The 3,093-nt window shown below is 36.7% G+C and overlaps 1 protein-coding gene across 4 annotated transcripts in view; it reads right to left on the bottom strand.

The window, feature by feature from the left end:
* Positions 1-517: 517 nt before the first annotated feature.
* Positions 518-3,093, bottom strand: part of LOC112141874 (extended synaptotagmin-2) — a 90,990-nt gene continuing 88,414 nt past the window's right edge. For all 4 annotated transcript variants that reach the window (XM_024265063.2, XM_024265064.2, XM_024265065.2 and 1 more), the window contains one exon: positions 518-2,851. In XM_024265063.2, coding sequence (XP_024120831.1) covers positions 2,803-2,851 — 49 coding nt within the window. In that variant the 3' untranslated portion in view covers positions 518-2,802. The remainder of the gene's footprint in view (positions 2,852-3,093) is intronic.

Genomic DNA, 3,093 nt, shown 5'->3' with positions numbered 1-3,093 from the left:
TGCAATGGTGGCAAGAAGCTCTCCCATACAGTGATGTTGAGTCTGTTTTTTTTGTTGGGAACAATAAAATCGCATTGTGTATGTAAGACTTGGTCATCTTATTTTTGAAGATTTCTCTACTCACTCCAAGAAGAACCCCGCCACATCTCTAAACGTGAAACTAAACTTTGACATTTGTGTTCTTGAGACTTTGGAAACTACACATAAAAATAGACGTTTTTCTTAGTTTGTTCAACTCTACAAACATCCCCCCACATGACTCAGTTGAATTTCCTGGAAATGTGTTTTTTGTCTTTTAACCCTTGACCCTGTGTGGGGTTTAGGCCTACAGGGCCTGTGTTAAATGTTTGCAGATTAAAACATCACGGCCGTGTGTTTGTTTAGCGCCACCACGATCAATGTCATTGATTCGTCTGACATGAAATGTTTATGATTTCCCACTCGCCACAAACTAGTTTAAATCTCATCAGAACTTTACACCCGAAAAAAATAGTGGGAGATGTGAAGCATCTTCATCTTTAGTTTTGTTTTATTTTTTTATTTTTAAAGAAAATGCATAGAACAGTATTCCACAGGGAATGCACAAAATGCGCAGAGGTTTCACTTTATGGACAAGCAGAAAAATGTACCATTTCTGGAATCAACACACATAAATGATGGGACACGCATGTTAGAGACAAACTTAAAACCATGTGACCAAGCACCAATGGATGGAAATCCATATCGGCTAATCCATGAAGCCAAAATGGACCTATTTTAATCCCAACTGTAACCCCGCCCTAATTACATGCCAATAGTCACTTCCAAAAAGTAAGTGTTCCTACAGTTGTTTCCTAAAGGCGACTCTATTGCGCCCCCTTGTGAATATAGGCAACACAGTTGAAGTCAACTCGAGCAAAAACAAGTCAGAACAAAGCTATGGAATATTTTATATGATGCAATTATTTGCTTTTACTAATTAAAAAAAAACTTAAAATTTTTTAAAATCTTATAATTTCAAGTTGCATGGTGGCACAGTGGTTAGCTCTCTCCCGTCAGTGAGAAGATCCTGGAGTTTGCATGTTCTCCCCGTGCACGTGGGGGTTTTCTCCAGACACTTCGGCTTTTCCCTCTGTCCAAAAACAGACTATATAGGTTACTCTAGTGTAGGGGTCTGCAACCTTTAATGCTATAAGAGCCATATGACCCAGTTTCTTATGGACTAAAATCTAAAAGAACCACAAAGTCTCCACCTCAAAGCTAGAAAAATACACTTTATTTATGTTTTGTGGCCATTAAAACATTAATTTATAAAATAGGACTTTAAAACAATCTCTACAACTTTATTAAATTAACTTCTTTTACTCTTGAAAGCAGTACATACAAGTTCCTTTCAAAATAAGATGCATCCTGTGTTTGATCAGATCCTCCAGGTGCAGAAGATTTACTTAAACCAAAAATAAAAAAAACATCTTTTCTATCATTGGGACTTTGGTGTTCCTTCATCTTTCTTCTCCTTTTACTATTGAATATAGACACAACAACTTTGGAGGAGAATACAAATATATTTTTAAACTAAATCCAATAAGATGATGTCATTCCGATAATAATCCACTACAATACCTTTTACCATCATTTTGCTCTGTTTTGTTAAAAATCTCGGCTTGTTGCAGACCCCTGCTCCAGTGTAGTGTGCCCTGTGACAGAATACCGACCTGTCCAAAGTGTACCCGCCCCCTCTTACAAGTAGGTGGTTACAGGCTCCTGCAACCCTGTGACCCCACAAAGATTATAGCAGGCTAAGAACATTGATGAGTGGGTTTATCCTTTCCCAGCAGATTTCTTTATGGTTTTGATATTTTTTTTCATTCTTGAAAATATCAAGAAAATTCTATAGATAAACTTAATAATTGAACATATATTTAAATGTCCATATTTTGTGTGTTTGGATACATGAAAGCAATTTGTTGATTTTTGTTTTATTAGCTTTTTGTTCTTGGAAAACAGGAATAAAAGCAGCTGCAGGGCATCAAAATGCAGGGGATAAAACAACGTGATCTTTCCTGTGTGTTTGTAATGTATACATCCACATCAAAGCTTTTATTAAAGAGATCTAAGGTCAGACGCTTCTCATCGCTTTAAAAAATGCTATTTATTCTCGGTACTTGTTTACATTAAATACTCAGGATCAGAGACCGATTTTTTTTCAAATACATATGTGCAAACAGTCGCGGTTTTAAAAAATAAAAGCCAATAACACTCTGCGGTGGCCTTGGTTCAGCATAAAAACAGATCCATTTACCTTAGAAACCAATAAATGTATCAAAAAAAAGACAACAACAAATTTGCGTGATTTCTGTGTATAATTGGTACTTGGTTCAGACGTTGTGTTATTACAGTGGTGTAAAGCCGGCGTGGAGACGTGTTACCAAAACCCGTAAACGCTAAATAATGAAATACTTCTCTCTTTGGTGCGACTCATTTTCTGCTTCAGAAACTATATTTTGAAAACCATGAAAAAAAAACATAAAAATCAGATACAGTGATCAACAATCATTTGGCCTGTAAGACACCTCAGTATACTCTGGTTTGCATCATTTTACATTATTTACAGTCATGTGGATGCCGCTGTGAAGCTTCCTCTATTAACTACAACTAGACTTCCACAGCTGTGTAAAACATTAAAAAGCTCCCTTTGACTCCTCCACCCTTAGAGGGGAGATATGCTCCATGACTTGGTTGTATGAGTGACGGGGAAAGCCAAGTGGAAGTGTGGAGATACGACGCTGACGAGTATGCAAGTGCTCGGGGGGTGAAGACTCTTCAGGTGTGTCGAGTCTTGTTGACTTGGCCGTTGTCGCTCAGCTCATACCTGCAGGACGACAACTTTCGTTAAGGTTTGATATTTGCAAAAAACACAACAATACTTACAAGCTTTAAAAAAAGAAGCAAAGTATGTTAAAAATAGATTATTTGTAAAGTAGTGAGTCATTCTGTTTTTTTCTCAAGTCGCCTAAAAGTCATTCAAACATCTGATTTACGATTTTGATTTTCAGGCACATTTTCTGTTTTTTTTTTTTTATAGTTTTGAAACCTGGAGCAGATTTTTACAGA

This window comes from Oryzias melastigma, linkage group LG3 (assembly GCF_002922805.2).
Source record: "Oryzias melastigma strain HK-1 linkage group LG3, ASM292280v2, whole genome shotgun sequence".
NCBI classification, from domain to species: Eukaryota; Metazoa; Chordata; class Actinopteri; order Beloniformes; family Adrianichthyidae; genus Oryzias; species Oryzias melastigma.
The sequence above is the reverse complement of the archived record's forward strand: the minus strand, read 5'-3'. Positions and strand labels throughout refer to the sequence as shown.